This window comes from Squalius cephalus, assembly GCF_949319135.1.
Source record: "Squalius cephalus genome assembly, chromosome: 13".
NCBI lineage: Eukaryota > Metazoa > Chordata > Actinopteri > Cypriniformes > Leuciscidae > Squalius > Squalius cephalus.
The window spans coordinates 34,306,314-34,323,100 of record NC_137134.1 but is presented as its reverse complement, the minus strand read 5'-3'; the positions used below and the strand labels follow the sequence as shown (position 1 = coordinate 34,323,100).

At 46.4% G+C, this 16,787-nt stretch overlaps 1 protein-coding gene across 2 annotated transcripts; it reads left to right on the top strand.

The window, feature by feature from the left end:
- The first annotated feature begins 6,478 nt into the window (after positions 1-6,478).
- On the top strand, positions 6,479-16,414 carry LOC307170008 (uncharacterized protein). Of its 2 annotated transcripts, XM_079890939.1 has the most exons (7): positions 6,511-6,684; positions 13,078-13,395; positions 13,626-13,925; positions 14,520-14,610; positions 14,707-14,843; positions 15,059-15,203; positions 15,303-15,658. In XM_079890939.1, the coding sequence occupies exons 1-6, from the start codon at positions 6,627-6,629 to the stop codon at positions 15,151-15,153; spliced, it is 999 nt and encodes a 332-aa protein (XP_079747065.1). In that variant the 5' UTR covers positions 6,511-6,626; the 3' UTR covers positions 15,154-15,203; positions 15,303-15,658. The 2 variants fall into 2 exon arrangements, with proteins under 2 accessions (XP_079747064.1, XP_079747065.1); XM_079890938.1 differs by having other exon boundaries at positions 6,479-6,684; positions 14,520-14,843; positions 15,303-16,414.
- The last annotated feature ends 373 nt before the right edge of the window (positions 16,415-16,787 follow it).

The following is a 16,787-nucleotide window of genomic DNA, read 5'->3' as shown; positions in this document are numbered from 1 at the left end:
TGTAACTCCTGCGGGCTGTAAATTAAAGTGGCGCTTGTTACCCCCTTGTTCTGTGTAGTTACAGGGTAAGTGCAACTCCTGCGGGCTGTAAATTAAAGTGGCGCTTGTTACCCCCTTGTTCTGTATAGTTACAGGGTAAGTGTAACCCCTGTGGACTGTAAATTAAAGTGGCGCTTGTTACCCCCTTGTTCTGTGTAGTTACAGGGTAAGTGTAACCCCTGCGGGCTGTAAATTAAAGTGGTGCTTGTTACCCCCTTGTTCTGTGTAGTTACAGGGTAAGTGTAACCCCTGCGGGCTGTAAATTAAAGTGGTGCTTGTTACCCCCTTGTTCTGTGTAGTTACAGGGTAAGTGTAACTCCTGCGGGCTGTAAATTAAAGTGGCGCTTGTTTCCCCCTTGTTCTGTGTAGTTACAGGGTAAGTGCAACTCCTGCGGGCTGTAAATTAAAGTGGCGCTTGTTACCCCCTTGTTCTGTGTAGTTACAGGGTAAGTGTAACCCCTGCGGGCTGTAAATTAAAGTGGCGCTTGTTACCCCCTTGTTCTGTGTAGTTACAGGGTAAGTGTAACCCCTGCGGGCTGTAAATTAAAGTGGCGCTTGTTTCCCCCTTGTTCTGTGTATTTACAGGGTAGGTGTAACTCCTGCGGGCTGTAAATTAAAGTGGAGCTTGTTACCCCCTTGTTCTGTGTATTTACAGGGTAAGTGTAACCCCTGCGGGCTGTAAATTAAAGTGGTGCTTGTTACCCCCTTGTTCTGTGTAGTTACAGAGTAAGTGTAACTCCTGCGGGCTGTAAATTAAAGTGGCGCTTGTTTCCCCCTTGTTCTGTGTAGTTACAGGGTGTAACTCCTGCGGGCTGTAAATTAAAGTGGCGCTTGTTACCCCCTTGTTCTGTGTAGTTACAGGGTAAGTGTAACCCCTGTGGGCTGTAAATTAAAGTGGTGCTTGTTACCCCCTTGTTCTGTGTAGTTACAGGGTAAGTGTAACTCCTGCGGGCTGTAAATTAAAGTGGAGCTTGTTACCCCCTTGTTCTGTGTAGTTACAGGGTAAGTGTAACTCCTGCGGGCTGTAAATTAAAGTGGAGCTTGTTACCCCCTTGTTCTGTGTAGTTACAGGGTAAGTGTAACTCCTGCGGGCTGTAAATTTAAAGTGGCGCTTGTTACCCCCTTGTTCTGTGTAGTTACAGGGTAAGTGTAACTCCTGCGGGCTGTAAATTAAAGTGGAGCTTGTTACCCCCTTGTTCTGTGTAGTTACAGGGTAAGTGTAACTCCTGCGGGCTGTAAATTAAAGTGGCGCTTGTTACCCCCTTGTTCTGTGTAGTTACAGGGTAAGTGTAACTCCTGCGGGCTGTAAATTAAAGTGGAGCTTGTTACCCCCTTGTTCTGTGTAGTTACAGGGTAAGTGTAACTCCTGCGGGCTGTAAATTTAAAGTGGCGCTTGTTACCCCCTTGTTCTGTGTAGTTACAGGGTAAGTGTAACTCCTGCGGGCTGTAAATTAAAGTGGAGCTTGTTACCCCCTTGTTCTGTGTAGTTACAGGGTAAGTGTAACTCCTGCGGGCTGTAAATTAAAGTGGCGCTTGTTACCCCCTTGTTCTGTGTAGTTACAGGGTAAGTGTAACTCCTGCGGGCTGTAAATTAAAGTGGCGCTTGTTTCCCCCTTGTTCTGTGTAGTTACAGGATAAGTGTAACCCCTGCGGGCTGTAAATTAAAGTGGCGCTTGTTACCCCCTTGTTCTGTGTAGTTACAGGGTAAGTGTAACTCCTGCGGGCTGTAAATTAAAGTGGCGCTTGTTTCCCCCTTGTTCTGTGTAGTTACAGGGTGTAACTCCTGCGGGCTGTAAATTAAAGTGGTGCTTGTTACCCCCTTGTTCTGTGTAGTTACAGGGTAAGTGTAACTCCTGCGGGCTGTAAATTAAAGTGGCGCTTGTTTCCCCCTTGTTCTGTGTAGTTACAGGGTGTAACTCCTGCGGGCTGTAAATTAAAGTGGTGCTTGTTACCCCCTTGTTCTGTGTAGTTACAGGGTAAGTGTAACTCCTGCGGGCTGTAAATTAAAGTGGCGCTTGTTACCCCCTTGTTCTGTGTAGTTACAGGGTAAGTGTAACTCCTGCGGGCTGTAAATTAAAGTGGCGCTTGTTACCCCCTTGTTCTGTGTAGTTACAGGGTAAGTGTAACTCCTGCGGGCTGTAAATTAAAGTGGCGCTTGTTTCCCCCTTGTTCTGTGTAGTTACAGGGTGTAACTCCTGCGGGCTGTAAATTAAAGTGGCGCTTGTTACCCCCTTGTTCTGTGTAGTTACAGGGTAAGTGTAACTCCTGCGGGCTGTAAATTAAAGTGGCGCTTGTTACCCCCTTGTTCTGTGTAGTTACAGGGTAAGTGCAACTCCTGCGGGCTGTAAATTAAAGTGGCGCTTGTTACCCCCTTGTTCTGTATAGTTACAGGGTAAGTGTAACCCCTGTGGACTGTAAATTAAAGTGGCGCTTGTTACCCCCTTGTTCTGTGTAGTTACAGGGTAAGTGTAACCCCTGCGGGCTGTAAATTAAAGTGGTGCTTGTTACCCCCTTGTTCTGTGTAGTTACAGGGTAAGTGTAACCCCTGCGGGCTGTAAATTAAAGTGGTGCTTGTTACCCCCTTGTTCTGTGTAGTTACAGGGTAAGTGTAACTCCTGCGGGCTGTAAATTAAAGTGGCGCTTGTTTCCCCCTTGTTCTGTGTAGTTACAGGGTAAGTGCAACTCCTGCGGGCTGTAAATTAAAGTGGCGCTTGTTACCCCCTTGTTCTGTGTAGTTACAGGGTAAGTGTAACCCCTGCGGGCTGTAAATTAAAGTGGCGCTTGTTACCCCCTTGTTCTGTGTAGTTACAGGGTAAGTGTAACCCCTGCGGGCTGTAAATTAAAGTGGCGCTTGTTTCCCCCTTGTTCTGTGTATTTACAGGGTAAGTGTAACTCCTGCGGGCTGTAAATTAAAGTGGAGCTTGTTACCCCCTTGTTCTGTGTAGTTACAGGGTAAGTGTAACCCCTGCGGGCTGTAAATTAAAGTGGTGCTTGTTACCCCCTTGTTCTGTGTAGTTACAGGGTAAGTGTAACTCCTGCGGGCTGTAAATTAAAGTGGCGCTTGTTTCCCCCTTGTTCTGTGTAGTTACAGGGTGTAACTCCTGCGGGCTGTACATTAAAGTGGCGCTTGTTTCCCCCTTGTTCTGTGTAGTTACAGGGTAAGTGCAACTCCTGCGGGCTGTAAATTAAAGTGGCGCTTGTTACCCCCTTGTTCTGTATAGTTACAGGGTAAGTGTAACCCCTGTGGACTGTAAATTAAAGTGGCGCTTGTTACCCCCTTGTTCTGTGTAGTTACAGGGTAAGTGTAACTCCTGCGGGCTGAAAATTAAAGTGGAGCTTGTTACCCCCTTGTTCTGTGTAGTTACAGGGTAAGTGTAACTCCTGCGGGCTGTAAATTAAAGTGGAGCTTGTTACCCCCTTGTTCTGTGTAGTTACAGGGTAAGTGTAACTCCTGCGGGCTGTAAATTTAAAGTGGCGCTTGTTACCCCCTTGTTCTGTGTAGTTACAGGGTAAGTGTAACTCCTGCGGGCTGTAAATTAAAGTGGAGCTTGTTACCCCCTTGTTCTGTGTAGTTACAGGGTAAGTGTAACTCCTGCGGGCTGTAAATTAAAGTGGCGCTTGTTACCCCCTTGTTCTGTGTAGTTACAGGGTAAGTGTAAATCCTGCGGGCTGTAAATTAAAGTGGAGCTTGTTACCCCCTTGTTCTGTGTAGTTACAGGGTAAGTGTAACTCCTGCGGGCTGTAAATTTAAAGTGGCGCTTGTTACCCCCTTGTTCTGTGTAGTTACAGGGTAAGTGTAACTCCTGCGGGCTGTAAATTAAAGTGGAGCTTGTTACCCCCTTGTTCTGTGTAGTTACAGGGTAAGTGTAACTCCTGCGGGCTGTAAATTAAAGTGGCGCTTGTTACCCCCTTGTTCTGTGTAGTTACAGGGTAAGTGTAACCCCTGCGGGCTGTAAATTAAAGTGGCGCTTGTTACCCCCTTGTTCTGTATAGTTACAGGGTAAGTGTAACCCCTGCGGGCTGTAAATTAAAGTGGCGCTTGTTACCCCCTTGTTCTGTGTATTTACAGGGTAAGTGTAACCCCTGCGGGCTGTAAATTAAAGTGGCGCTTGTTACCCCCTTGTTCTGTGTAGTTACAGGGTAAGTGTAACTCCTGCGGGCTGTAAATTAAAGTGGTGCTTGTTACCCCCTTGTTCTGTGTAGTTACAGGGTAAGTGTAACTCCTGCGCGCTGTAAATTAAAGTGGCGCTTGTTACCCCCTTGTTCTGTGTAGTTACAGGGTAAGTGTAACTCCTGCGGGCTGTAAATTAAAGTGGCGCTTGTTACCCCCTTGTTCTGTGTAGTTACAGGGTAAGTGTATTTCTGCGGGCTGTAAATTCAAGTGGGTAAATACAGGGTAAGTGCAGTAAATAAACAATAAAGGATCCCATTTAATTTCTGACTTTTATTTTACAAAAAAAAATTCAAAACACCTTTTCATCTTAATAAAACATTGTCTTTTCTACAGTATACTCAAACAACAAAGTAACACATTATACCCCCCCCCCCCTTTTATTTGCTTCTCTTGCTTTTCTTCTTCTTTCTTTTCTTGCTCTTCTTTTTCTTAACTTCCACTGGGGACTCTGAAGTTGAGGAGTTGATGGAGTCCCATTGGTCTTGCTGCACTGCAAAAATATGAATATATATATATACATGTTCTTAGCAAGCTACACCTTCAATTTTAAGTTGTCGAACAATCCTCCACTCTAAAACATTTTGTGCCACCTTATTTTACTGTAGTAACTGTAAATTTGAAGAAAACACATTTCGGTGAAGTTTGAGGCAGATCATGGGGGGGTTGTGATATTTTATAGTGATAATGACTGTAGTGCAGCAGAAAATGTTTTTTGGGCGGTAAGTAACTAACAACACTGCTAACAAATTAACGTTTCTACATTACAATTAAATGTAAGAAATATGCTCATATTCAGAAAAAAATAGTATGAACATTCAATTATATAAAAATTCAATAAAAAAATACATTTTCAACAAATTGAATACTTTTATTTTTCTCATTTGCAGTTGTTTAACAGACCATGACCAATTTCATTAAATAAAATAACATCCCACTAATAACTAGAGCGCCATCTAGTGTCCAAAATAAGACTCTTGAAAAATAATATCTTTAACTGTAAGTATTACAGTTTAGCTTTAACTATGAATTCACTCACTGGCCACTTTATTATGTAAACCTTGCTAATAGCAGGTTTGACCCCCTTTTGCCTTCAGAACTGCCTTAATTCTTCATAGCACAGATTCAACAATGTGCTGGAAACATTCCTCTAAGATTTTGGTCCGTATTGACATCATGGCATCACGCAGTTTCTGCAGATAAAAAATAAGAATAATAAAATCCCTAATCCCTAAAAGCCCTAAACGTCAGATCTTGTCAAAGGATATTAGTTTTGTCTGGTGTGCAAACCACATTTGGAGGATAAGGACACATGTGAGAATGTCATTTGTTGATTACAGCTTGTCAACACAGTCAAAAAACAGAGGCTCTGAAAAGCTCCTCACCCTCGGACTGACACCTTTCCTCTGTAACTGTGTGCTGATATTGCTGACGCACAGACCTCAGTCAGTCAGAGTAGGAGACCGGACATCAGGCATCCGAACTGTGAGCACAGGGATCCCCCAAGGCTCGGTCCTGAGCCCGCTGCTGTTTAGCATCTTCACCTACGACTGTGTGGTCTCTCAGACCAATACCAGGATTATAACGTTTGCGGATGACACTACAGTCATCAGACTGATCGCTGGTGGAGAGGAAACATCATACAGAAGAGAGGTGGCAGGACTGATGGCCTGGTGTCAGGAAAATAATATCATTGTTTTAAATGCTCTACTTTTGATAAACTCGGTTGCTCTCGATGTTTCTTCCTCGTCTGCTTGAATATCTTCATTCAACCTCATTTATCTTTATTCTCATGTTTTCCAGCTCGTCTGCCTGTCATCAGGAAAATACAGAACACCATACAGATTGTGAAGTTGTTCAAAAAATGCTGTGATAGACAATGTTACATTAAAGTAAATGTATGTATGTTGAAAAAAACATGATCTGCGTATTGAACCAAACATGGAATGATGATTTTGAGAGTGACCTTGGTACCAGATAGTCTCAGTGAGCTCGTATTATGATTTAGACATGCAAAGATGATTTAAGCATTTTCAGACCTTTAGAAAACACTTGAAAACGCTAGTATGGATGGAGATACATGATCAAGCCTGTTTATTTCTGCTTGATTTACACTGGTTTGGACTTAAACTTTGTTCACTGCTTGTGTGCTTTGCCTAGCTTCAGAGAAGCTGTTTGCTGATCTCCTGAACTTTGTCTTTTCCTGGTTTTGAGTTTTCATTCAGAGCCAGAATTCATTTAAAAATGTAAGATCAGCAAAAGCTTGTTGATTTTCGTGATGTAAAAGAGGATGGACGTGCGAGTGTAAACTGTGTGAGAGGTCACACAACCAGATAAATATCTCAGTTCAGTCTTTCAGATCAATCTGAGTGTTTCAGACATTAAGAGTTACTATCGTGGGCTTTTCAGTGGACCGATGAAGAAAATGTTCCTCAAATTAGTTTTGCTCTGTTTGTGTTTGTGGCGTCTGGATGGTGAGTTTTAAATGTGTTTTTCTGGTTTCAGTTGTTTCTGTTCTGATGTGATAAATTACTGGTTAAATTAGTCAGAAAGGATTAACATTCACTGTTATTCTCGTATAGAAACAAATAATGTGTGATTTTCCTGAGAGATAACACTCTTATTTGAGATTAAAGTCACTTGATTATATAAAACGTCTCGGTTACGGATGTAACCCTCGTTCCCTGAGTAGGGAACGGAGACGTTACGTCGGATGACGACGATTGGGGTTTCGCTTAGAAAGCCTCTCACCTTCGAGTATATAAAACGAGCCAATGGCAATGAAATGCCATGGGTCTGCGGAATTTGCATAGCGTATCTCCGCCCACCGCAGGGGGTATATAAGGAAGTACGCTGCAATATGCAGATATGTCTTCGCTGAGGAGCCGAGACTGAACTCAGGCGTTTTTCAGCGATACAGCGGAAGTGGCAGGAAGACGTAACGTCTCCGTTCCCTACTCAGGGAACGAGGGTTACATCCGTAACCGAGACGTTCCCTTTCGTGGTCACTCCGAGTTACGTCGGATGACGACGATTGGGGTTCCAGTCTAATCACGCCACCTCGGCTGTCATCCAGTGCCCTGCGTAAGTCTGAGCTCCCTGTTGTGAGAATAGCACGAACGAAGGAGTCCTACTTAACACAGGAATACCAAGGTACACTGGGAAGCATATCTCAGAAGAAATATGCAATTATGCCCAACCATTAAGGGGGGGACTTGAGAGACACATATGACCCAGCGGGATGCATATGGGGTATCACTGAGGTGTCCAGCCGCAGGTGGAATATTTAAACCCCAGGGGTGGCAAGGTGGCTTGCCAAGGGAAAGACACACGCTCAAAAGAGACTTACAGTGGAATACACATGTGGGGGTCGCCCAAAGGGGGGACCATGCACATGGAGGCACCTAGTCAAGCGCAAGAGCTGTGTTATGGCAGATTGGCATAACTCAGGCGTTGACGTAACCAGTGCTGGAGGAACTCAGAGCTTATCAGACTCACCTGAGAAGATGATCGCACGTATCCCGTCCGTGGAGAGGAATGGCGAGCAAGCGAAGACACCTGAGCAGAATCTAGTACCGGCTGGTTGAAGCGAGTACATGAGAAGAAACTGGCTCTACTCGGAGATTATAGAATCTCGCGAATGTGTTGGGTGTCGCCCAGCCTGCAGCTCTACAAATGTCTGTTAGCGAGGTGCCATGCGCTAGAGCCCAAGAGGAAGCCACACTACGAGTGGAGTGGGCTTTCACACCAAGGGGGCATTGACGACCTTGCTGCTGGTATGCCAAAGCAATGGTATCCACTATCCAGTGAGATAACCTTGCTTTGAGAGAGCCTTTCCCTTCAGCTTCCCACCATAACAGACAAAGAGCTGGTCTGAGGTCCTGAAACACCGCGTTCTGTCTACGTAAGCACGAAGGGCGCGTACTGGACAGAGCAGTGCCAAGGCTGGGTCTGCCTCCTCCAAGGGCAGCGCTTGCAGGTTCACTACCTGGTCTCGAAAGGGTGTGGTAGGAACCTTGGGCACGTATCCAAGCCGGGGTCTCAGGAACACGTGAGAGTTAGCCAGCCCGAATTCCAGGCGCGCTTCGTAACCGAAAATGCCTGCAGGTCCCCTACCCTCTTGATGGAGGCCAATGCAACCAGGAGCGCTGTCTACATAGACAGGAACTTAAGCTCCGCTGACTGTAAAGGCTCAAATGGAGCACTCTGCAGGGCAGTTAGAACCACTGAGAGGTCCCAAGAAGGTACGAGGGGAGGACGAGGAGGATTTAGTCTCCTCGCTCCCCTCAGGAACCTGACGATCAGGACGTGCTTCCCCAAAGACTTACCATCAACTGCTTCGTGATGTGCGGCAATGGCGGCAACATACACTTTCAGGGTGGAGGGAGACAGCCTTCGCTCCAACCCTTCTTGCAGGAAGGAAAGCACGACACTGATCGGGCATTTCGTGGGTTCTTCGTTTAGAAGAACACCAGTTGACGAAGAGGTTCCACTTCAACGCATAGGCATGTCTCGTGGACGGTGCTCTAGCGGAAGTGATGGTAGCCACCACCGCAGGTGGTAGGGTACTCAAACCTGCCTCGTCCCGTCCAGGAGCCACACGTGGAGGTTCCAAAGATCGGGACGAGGGTGCCAAAGGGTGCCCCGTCCCTGAGAAAGGAGGTCCTTCCTCAGAGGAATTGGCCAGGGAGGTGCTGTCGCGAGGAGTACTAGTTCGGAGAACCAGGTCCGGTTGTGCCAATACGGGGCAACCAAAATGACCTGCTCCTCGTCCTCCCTGATCTTGCGCAAGGTCTGCGCAAGAAGGCTCACTGGGGGAAACGCATACTTGCGTAGGCCCCGCGGCCAGCTGTGCGCCAGTGCATCCGTGCCGAGCGTGCCCTCGGTCAGGGAATAAAACAGGTCGCAATGGGACGAGTCGTGGGAGGCAAACAGGTCTACCTGTGCGTCGCCGAACTGATCCCAAATCAGCTGGACCGTCTGGGGATGGAGCCGCCATTCTCCAGCGAGAGGCCGAACTCGAGACAGCTCGTCGGCCGCCTGGTTCAGGTGTCCCGGGATATAAATGGCTCGAAGCGACCTCAGATGCTTCTGACTCCATATGAGGAGGTGGCGAGCGAGTTGCGACATACGGCGGAAGCGTAGACCACCTTGATGGTTGATGTACGCTACTGTCGCGGTATTGTCTGATCGGACTAGTACGTGCTGACCCCTGAGCAGCGCACGGAAGCGGTGCAGGGCGAGACGCACAGCCAGCAACTCGAGGCAATTGACATGCCAAAGCGCTGGGGTCCTATCCAGGAGCCCGCGGCAGCATGACCATTGCACATGGCGCCCCAGCCCGTGGTGGAAGCATCTGTTGATACAACAACATGCCGGGAAACTCGTTCTAAGGGCCTTCCGGCCCGTAGAAACTTGAGGTTCGTCCACGGGGTGAAGGTCTGACGGCAGGCTGGAGTCACTGGGACTCGAAGCGTGCCGTGTTGCCATGCCCACCTCGGGACTCGATCGCGAAGCCAAAGCTGAAGCGGTCTCATATGAAGCAATCCCAGCGGCGTTACTGCGGCTGCGGATGCCATATGCCCCAGGAGCCTCTGAAATAGTTTCAGTGGAACCACACTCTTGCCCTCGAATTGGCGAAGACAAGTCAGCAGTGACTGCGCGCGCTCGCTCGTAAGCTGCGCGCACATGGCGACCGAGTCGATCTCCATACCGAGAAAAGAGATCCTCTGCACGGGGCAGAGTTTGCTCTTCTCCCAGTTGACCCGAAGGCCCAGACGAGCTAGGTGCCGGAGCACTAGGTCCCTGTGTTCGCAAACCTGGTCTCGAGAGTGAGCTAGGATTAGCCAGTCGTCGAGATAGTTCAGGATGCGAACCCCGTGCTCCCGGAGGGGAACAAGGGCTGCCTCGACGACCTTCGTAAAGACGCGAGGAGACAGGGCTAGCCCGAAAGGGAGAACCGCGTACTGGTATGCCTGCCCCTCGAAAGCAAACCGTAGAAACGGTCTGTGTCGAGGTAAAATGGAGACATGGAAGTAGGCGTCCTTCAGGTCGATCGCTGCAAACCAATCCTGCGGCCGTACACACTGGAGGATGTGTTTGGCCGATAGCATCTTGAACGGCAGCCTGTGAAGGGAGTGGATCAAGACGCGCAGGTCGAGGATTGGCCGTAACCCACCGGACTTCTTGGGTACAATGAAGTAAGGGCTGTAGAAGCCGGACTTCATCTCGGCTGGAGGGACAATCTCGATCGCACCCTTCGCCAGTAGGGTGGTGACCTCCGCTCTCATGACAGGGGCATTGCCCCCGACCATAGTGAAGCGGACTCCCCTGAAGCGGGGAGGAGATATCGCGAACTGAATCGCGTAGCCGAATCTAATGGTTCTCGCGACCTAGCGGGACAGTCTGGGAAGCTCTAGCCAGGCCTCCAGAAAGTGCACCAGCGGGGTCATACGAACCACAGACGTACCGTCGGTGGGGCAGCGAGGCGGAATGACCGGCACCGGCGAGGGTGGCATAGCGGCCCTGTGCGGGGGCACGGTCATAAACCGCGTCCTGCCAGAGGAGGCCAGGGGAGGGCGCGCGTCCCACGGGGGCGTGCTCTGGCAGGGGTCTGGCGACAGAGGGGGGATGAGAGGAGCGTGGCCCGTGGGCGGCGCGTGCTGTCATCCACTGCCTCTTAAAGCTCAGAGAAAGAGCATCAGTTCTTTTAGAACAAGATTCTCCCCCAGCCCTCCACTGGGGGAAGGAGTGGTCCTGCTCCCAACTCCCCGAAGAACTGAGCCCTAACTCCAAGCTGCCCATCTCAGGAGTGCTGCTTAGCCAGGTGTTAGCCGGCTAAGGGGCAGAGACAGGCGGTGCCAGCCTCCAGCGACCTCCTCGTGCTCGGACCGGTGAAGGCTCGAGGGAAGGAGCCACATGGAGGTGGCGTCGGCGGGAAGCGGACTAAGCAGACCACACCAACGGATGACCGTCAGTGCAGAGCCTCAGTCCGCTTCTGGAGTGATCGAAGACTGTTGGGCGCAGTCCTCAACCACACCGCCGACCAGGCTGCCCGCCTCAAGGGTGCTGCTTAGGCTGACGTGGCAGTCTAAGGGGCGGGGACGGGCAGCGCCACCCTCCTGCGACTTCCTCCTACTCAGAGCTGGTGAAGGCCCGAGGGGAGCAGCCGCATGGAGGGGGCCTTGGCGGGAAGAAGACTAAGGAGACCGCACGGATGGATGACCATCGGTACAGAACCTGAGTCTGCTTCAGGTGGCCGAAGCCACGCCGCCAAAGAGCTCAGCCTGGGACATGGGGGAGCTGAGAAAATGAATTCTCAGACCCTACCACATCAACCTGGCTAAGCCCATGTCTGGACCACATAGTGGACATCACCTGACCCAGGATCACGCAGGTACCGATGTCGCCCGAGAGCGAGGTCAGTAGTGTGCGCGGCGGAACAACCAGGCCGGGCATGGGAGGCATAGCGTCCCAGCATAGGGGCGTGGTTAAAATTTTCCGCGTTCTGCCAGGGTTGGCCAGGGAAGGACTAGCGTTCCACTGCGGCCGGTTCGACAGAACTCCCGGGACAGCACTGCATCGAAGGCGCAGGCGACACACAGTACTGCATGACCGTGCCACGATAGTGACAGGGAACATACAGACCATGATCGCCGTGCGATCGAAAGCAGCGAAGGCGGAGGACACCCGCGAGCCGCGAAAGTCACGTGGAGTCTCGCGCAGCGCAGGCGTCCTGATGCACGTCCGGGAGAAGCTTACAGCGCTCGGGGGGAGGGCGGGGCCACTCCAGCCGATGCTTTCAGCTGCCCGGGAAAGCATGGCTGACAGCTCTGGATCAGTCCCGGCAACGATGGCACTCCCGTGGGAGGCAACGCAGTCGAAACTTCATTTCCAGAGGAATCAAGCCCGCCTTGTGATGCTGTGAGTGCATGGTCTGCGATGTGGAGGGGGGTGTGGCCCGAGGAATTGACTCGTCGGTTGTTGTGCCACACCAAACCCTCAGATCACCCTGGCCACCAGCCAAAGTATCCCTTCTCGAGGAAGAGATAAATTGGGGTGTGGCAGAGGGGACTCTACTCACATGGAGATCATTGAGTCTTGATCTATAAACATCGCGATGGTCATGTTCCCGCAATGAAAACATGACTCATCAACGAGCGCTGCCAAGCGTGATTAAGCCCAACGCGCAAAACAGCGCTCGCGACCGTTAGGCAGATGACCGCACAGTGCGCACACACATCCAGAAAATACACGGGCGAACCGTCTTGAAAAAGACGTGCCGCGTGCAGCTCTTTTAGAGAGTGGAAAAGCTCAGCAGAGTGCTGAAGCGCCCAGGGAGAAACACACTCACTGTCGGCAGATTACTGCACAAATCAGCAGCAGGAAATGCGATCTCGCTGGAAAGCGCCGTCACACAAACACACTGAAGAGCCGCTCGTCTCGAAGAGATTTGAGATGACACTCAAAAGGCTTGTGGAGTGAAGTACTGAACTTGGCTCCGAAGCGAAAACATATCTGCATATTGCAGCGTACTTCCTTATATACCCCCTGCGGTGGGCGGAGATACGCTATGCAAATTCCGCAGACCCATGGCATTTCATTGCCATTGGCTCGTTTTATATACTCGAAGGTGAGAGGCTTTCTAAGCGAAACCCCAATCGTCGTCATCCGACGTAACTCGGAGTGACCACGAAAGGGAACTGTTTTAACTATTTCTCATTTTCATTCATCATCTTTTGTCTTTGAACTTCTGCAGAATATTAATCACTTCACATTTACATGATTAAAAGTATTTTAGTAAAGCTTCATCAAACCAACATCAAGTGATTTTAAAGCTTTAATCTGTGAAAAACTCTGTTCTTCAGGAGTGTTTGGTGGTTATGAAGTGAAGTTTGTTATTGAGGGAGATTCATTCTCTCTAAACTCTGATCTTACTGAAATGAAGGATGATGATGTGATTCAGTGGAGGTTTGGAGATGAAAATACTGTAATAGCTGAAGTCAATAAACGGGCCGACAGAATCACTGTATATGATGATGTTCTTGATGGGAGATTCAGAGACAGACTGAAGCTGGACAATCAAACTGGATCTCTGACCATCACACACACCACAACTGAACATGAAGGATTTTATGAACTACAGATCAACAGTGAGATCAAGAGGTTCAGGCTCGATGTCTTTGGTGAGTTAAATATTTGTTTCACCTGTTTTATATTTTAATCAGCACAAAGATACAATTAATAATTCAAACTCCATTTTGCTTTTGGTGTTTAATGATGAAATTCATTTCAAATTTAAATTTCAAACTATTTACTTTCATAAATCATCAAGTTACCGTCTAAATCTGAGATGAACCCTGTGTGTGTGTGTGTGTGTGTGTGTGTGTGTGTGTGTGTGTGTGTGGTGATTCAGTCCAGGAGTCAGTGATGGAGGGAGATTCAGTCTCTCTAAACTCTGATCTTACTGAAATGAAGGATGATGATGTGATTCAGTGGTGGTTTGGAGATGAAAACACTTTAATAGCTGAAATCAATAAACGGACTGACAGAATCACTGTATATGATGATGTTCTTGATGGGAGATTCAGAGACAGACTGAAGCTGGACAAACAAACTGGATCTCTGACCATCACAAACACCACAACTGAACATACTGGAAGTTATGATATACAGATCAACCTTGAGAACAAGTTTTTTATTCTCGCTGTCATTGGTGAGTTCAAAAATGTTTACACCTGTTTTTAAATAAAAACATTTAAATGAATTCATACACGATTTTGTTTATTTCATTTTATATTGTTTATTTTTAATGTCAATTTTAAACTATTCGATTAGTAAACCACTATAAAGTGATTTAACAGTATTTGCAGTAGCTTTTTCCAGTCGGATTGTTCTCTATTTGCTACTGTGTGCTGAGCTGGATATAGTTTGACGCGTGCAGTTGTAAAGATGAGGAGTAGAAGTTGATCCAGTCGGTCCAATGACCATTTATTGTTATTGAGAATGTTACAAAAAACTTGAGGTAAATAAAACAAACAATTAAACTAAAGTAGTTTATTATATGGTAGCAAACGGCTTGTCACGTCACGGAACCATACACACACACACACACACACACACACACACAAACTATTCACAAGAAAGAAACATGAAATCAACTCAAAGCTCACTTTTGTTTTTGTTATTTTATATTTTTATTTTTACTGTAAATTTTAAACTATTCAAATTTAGTAAACCATTGTAACGTTATTTAACAGTATTAATCTTTGCAAACCCTGTTTCTGTTTGTTCTCTGTGTATTTGACAGATGAAGTGAAGTCAGTGTCAGTGAAGGAGGGAGATTCAGTCTCTCTAAACTCTAATCTTACTGAAATAGATGATTACCCGATTCAGTGGAGGTTTGGAGATAAGCTTAAAAACACTTTAATAGCTGAAATCATTAAACGGTCCGACAGATTCACTGTATATGAAGATGTTCTTGATGGGAGATTCAGAGACAGACTGAAGCTGGACAATCAAACTGGATCTCTGACCATCACAAACACCACAACTGAACATGATGGAGATTATAAACTACTGATGTTTACAGGAGGAAGATTCTCATCAAAATCATTCAGAGTTTCTGTCTATGGTGAGTGAAGATAATTTTTCTTCTCCTTCAAATATTCTTATTTACTATTTACATGTTGAATTGTTGAATCGTTTATAATTTGAGATGACAGACCATATAAAAAACTCACTTGGAACCGAATATAAGATTGTTATTCAGAAATATTAGTTGATGTCAGCGCTGATATTAGTGTTTATTGACTGATCTGATCTCAGTTTGATGTGTTTATTCCTCAGACTCTGTCCACTGGTGTGGTCCTACTGAAGCTGTGATCCGATTGGTCCTCTCTGCTCTGGTGGGCGTGGCTACTGTCATTATTGTGGTTTATTGAGATCAGATCCAGAAGAGCTGAACGAGATCAAGCACATATTCACACATCAGGTACATGATTGATGATGTCATTTCTCACAAACTGATTTTGCATATATAATTATCTGAGAGATTTATTAATTTGTGGCTTTTTATGTTCATCTTTTTCAGGAAGTATCGAAATCTAAAGCAGAACGCTGAACTTTAAAGATTCTTCAAGTGTGTTTTTGTTCTTCTAGTGTTTTTTCATAATAAATACTGATGATTATTTGTGTTTGTGCTCTCTTTCAGTGTCAGATTTTAACAGTCACTTTATTGTTTATAACTTCTCTCAGAAAATAACTTAACTTAATGTCTTAACTTGATGGTTTAAAATCTTATTAAATTTTAAATCTTATTAGCCTTTATTGTTTATATTTCTCTCAGATACAAAAATAATAATAGAGAGACACAAAATCTCTTTTTACTACTGCTGTATATTTGTCATATATATTTTCTTGCCTTTATCAATAAAGTTTCTCACTCTGAGGTTCAAGAGTCTCTCCATGATTTATTCAGAGGAATACAAACTTTATGTTGTCAGAACTGATTTTCCTGTTAAAACAAAATGCACAATGGACAGAAGATAGCAAAGACAGAGCACAGGACATTGTCCTGCGCAAACTGTCCTTATTCCTTATCTCTGCATCCCCCTCTCCCTCCTCCTCTCCCTCCCCCTCTCCCTCCTCAAGGCACTGAAAGGTCATTAAGCTATATATCACATATGGTATATCTTGTGAATATGTTGTTTTTCCTTTCCATGTTTGGTGTCATTTTAATGGTCGCAGGGTGATTGGTAAAATGGTCTTAATTTCATTGCAGTCATTGGTTTAATGAAAAAGATTGAGAACTTCTGTATAATCCTGTATCTCCTCTCTGGCTGATATCTCTTTACAACTCAAGAAACCAGGTGCTACCCCCCTGGGGTACATGGATTGGCCCAACCAACTCCAAACAACATTTGTATAACCCCCTTCTGTTCTGATCTGGTATTTAAGGTGAGGGAACAGAGAAACCTTTAGGAATCTTTTACCAAGAGAATCCTCCACACAGTAATGCATGTCAGTATTTTCCTGTTGGAAAGCCCTGACACATTACTGTGTGTCTTTGTCAGGAAAACATTACTTACTTTTAGAGTCATCTTTGAGTAAATGATGTCATGTATTTTCTGAATTGGCTTTTAATAATTTACTTCTGTAATTGGCATGATATATTTTTACCTGACAAATAAATGTTACATCTTGATTTATTCTGAAGTATTCTGAAATCATTATTTTAATATATTTAAGGAGGCTGGTGCTACCGCAATCTTAGTTAAGGTAGGTCAAACTAAAGGCACATCATGTATGAATGGAGCAGTAGGCACGTCATCTGGAGACTTTTTGATTTCTGTCTATCACTGGTTTAGCAAGTTGTATGGAAATGGCTAAATTAAACTACACTCTCTAGTCCGTAAGAAGTAGGCGACTGACTTTAGGGGTATATTAGCAAACTCTACATCCTCTGACTAAAATCAGAATTAACAAATTTGTGTCCGTGAGAAACACGAATTGGCCGACGTGATCTCTGTGCGGCATTGGGTCCATAATGAATTAATAACTGAAAGTATGGGATTAC